The following is a 2,343-nucleotide window of genomic DNA, read 5'->3' as shown; positions in this document are numbered from 1 at the left end:
ATTTATTTTATTTATTTATTTATTTTATCTTTTTATATATATTTATATTAATTAATTAATTCATATTTATTTCTTTCTTATTATAAATAATTAGTATTCATTTGTTTTTTCGTATTATGCTCTGAAGAATTAAATAATAATTGCTTAATTAAAAAATTATCCATTTTGCATACATAATTTTTTAAAGCAACTATGTGTTTTTCTTTACATTAACTAATTTATCTCATTATTCTGTTCATAAAAATATTAAAGTACGATTATCAAAAAGTTAATAGTTTACGAATTATTTAACATTTTATGTCAATATGTGCCAGATGTAAAATGTAAAATATCTCGTCAACTATTAGCAGAAAAAAATTCTGTTTAACATTTTAATAGAATAAGCCATTTTCGAGAAAAAAATAAATTAGAATTCGTAGATTGCAAATGAACAAAGTCGTTTTATTTAATTATCAGTTACACTTTCAACATTTGGTTTAGTGTTTAATTTTGCGTTTTTCAGTTTATTGTAATTGATTACTCTTTAGGTCCACTCTTGATTGAATAAAAAGATAATATAGTTCCAAAAGATAAATTTTCATGCCTATTTAAACATATTATTAGTTATCAAAATAACTCAAATGATTTTTTTAAATTTCTGGAAAAAATGAAATTTTTTTCCAAGTTTGACTCCTTGTAACTTTGACTCCTTTAAATTTGAACCGTTTCTAAAATCATCAATATGAAGTTTCAGTTTTGAATTTGTGTGAATAATCACTCCTTAAAATCTTTTAACATACTTAAGATACACTATGTATATGTAGACTGTTTAAAAAACATTTGCTCAAACAAAAAAAGTCCAAGTCAATCAGTTCCAAGTACTAGATATGAAAAAGTGAAACCGGTCTTTGTAACATTCGCAATAATATTTCAAGCTATCATTTATCATTTTTTTATCCTTTTTAAGTATCTTTTTAAAACTTTGCAAAAATATTTTTCAATGTGTATATTTTAAGAATGTGAATTTTTTTTAATTAAAAAAATTTTTTGTGAGCGATTTCTCCCTTAAAAATCGAAAAGTAAAGCAGTATTACAGTAATAATTCATGCGATAGGAATTCACAATCTAGTTTCCATTAATGCAGGATAAGATCATAGATGCGGATGTGAAACTGGAGGAAACTGACATGGAACTGGAATCCTTAGAGCTGGCTAATAAAGAAATGGAAGAAAAATTGGCAGAATTGCGCAATAAGATACAGAAACGCAAAACACCTAGCCTACATTCCATTCATTCCGAAGATCTGATATGTCTGAAAAAAATTCGTCAATTCGCTGAAGAAGAATTGAAATTAAAAAATTACATCAGGGAGCTTGAAAGTAAAGAATTCATGTACAGGCGACAAATGAGCAAGTTGCTGTGCTGCAAGAAATGTCAGCGTGACAGTGAAAAAATAGAATTGAAGGAAACTGATAAAAAGTTATTCGGTTTATTAGAAGATTACACACGTAATAAATATATGACGAAGAAAAAATGTCAATGTCAATTTGAAAATAGGAAACGAGTGAGTATTAGGAATAGACAATATTTATATTATATACTTCCTGTTCTATATATATTTCCTACTTTTTAGAAGACTTGCTGCTCATGTGCAACGTCGATAACGTTAACTGCTTACGAAAAGGCATCAGTTCAAACCTGCGAAAAATTATGTCCATCGCTTTCATGCTGTGTTCCATTGGACCATCGCGTATCACGTACAACCGCGAATAAATCGCGTGATTGTATTTGTTGCAAATCTTGCCGACGAGTTTCTTCAGCTGTATTCAAATCTAAATCTCCAGGTTTAACAAAATCTCCTTTATTTAGCGAGTCTTTATTTAGCATTGCTTTGAAAACAGACATGTTATAGACTGATGTATCGACCTATTTTCTTTCAAATTTTATTAGAAATATTTAATGTAACAAAAAAATTTATTTTTTTTTTACATAAAGTAAATCTGTTTTGCATAATTAAATTAATATTCAGTCATAAATAATCACAAATTTTCAGATGTACTTCAAGCATCCAAACAATTAACACAATCTTCAGTGCCGTGTGATCCCAGTAAAACATGCGATGAGTGTACGACTTCTTCTGCATGCAAGCAAATTAATATTTGCAGATACGATTGCGAAGAAAAACGCAAGCATGAATTATGTAATTGCAATGTTAGATCTTTAGATGAGGCCTATCAATCAATATCTTCGGAAATGATGCATTTGGAATCAGAACTAGACAGCAACAGCGATGAGGAGTTCAGCGAGTGCTGCTCCTGTTGCGAAGATGATTTATTATAGCAATATAATTAATGTTCGAACATT

The 2,343-nt window shown here is 28.3% G+C and overlaps 1 protein-coding gene across 1 annotated transcript in view; it reads left to right on the top strand.

Moving 5' to 3' along the window:
• LOC108684450 overlaps positions 1-2,343 on the top strand; it is a 6,459-nt gene extending 4,116 nt beyond the window's left edge. The window contains exons 3-5 of the mRNA XM_018188770.1: positions 1,124-1,543; positions 1,613-1,823; positions 2,033-2,343. Of these exons, the coding sequence (XP_018044259.1) occupies positions 1,124-1,543; positions 1,613-1,823; positions 2,033-2,319 (918 nt within the window). The 3' untranslated portion in view covers positions 2,320-2,343. The remainder of the gene's footprint in view (positions 1-1,123; positions 1,544-1,612; positions 1,824-2,032) is intronic.

The sequence above is a fragment of the Atta colombica genome, unplaced genomic scaffold (assembly GCF_001594045.1).
Source record: "Atta colombica isolate Treedump-2 unplaced genomic scaffold, Acol1.0 scaffold135, whole genome shotgun sequence".
In the NCBI taxonomy this organism is placed as follows: Eukaryota; Metazoa; Arthropoda; class Insecta; order Hymenoptera; family Formicidae; genus Atta; species Atta colombica.
Note: the sequence above shows the minus strand (reverse complement) of the source record. Positions and strands in the feature narration are given on the sequence as shown.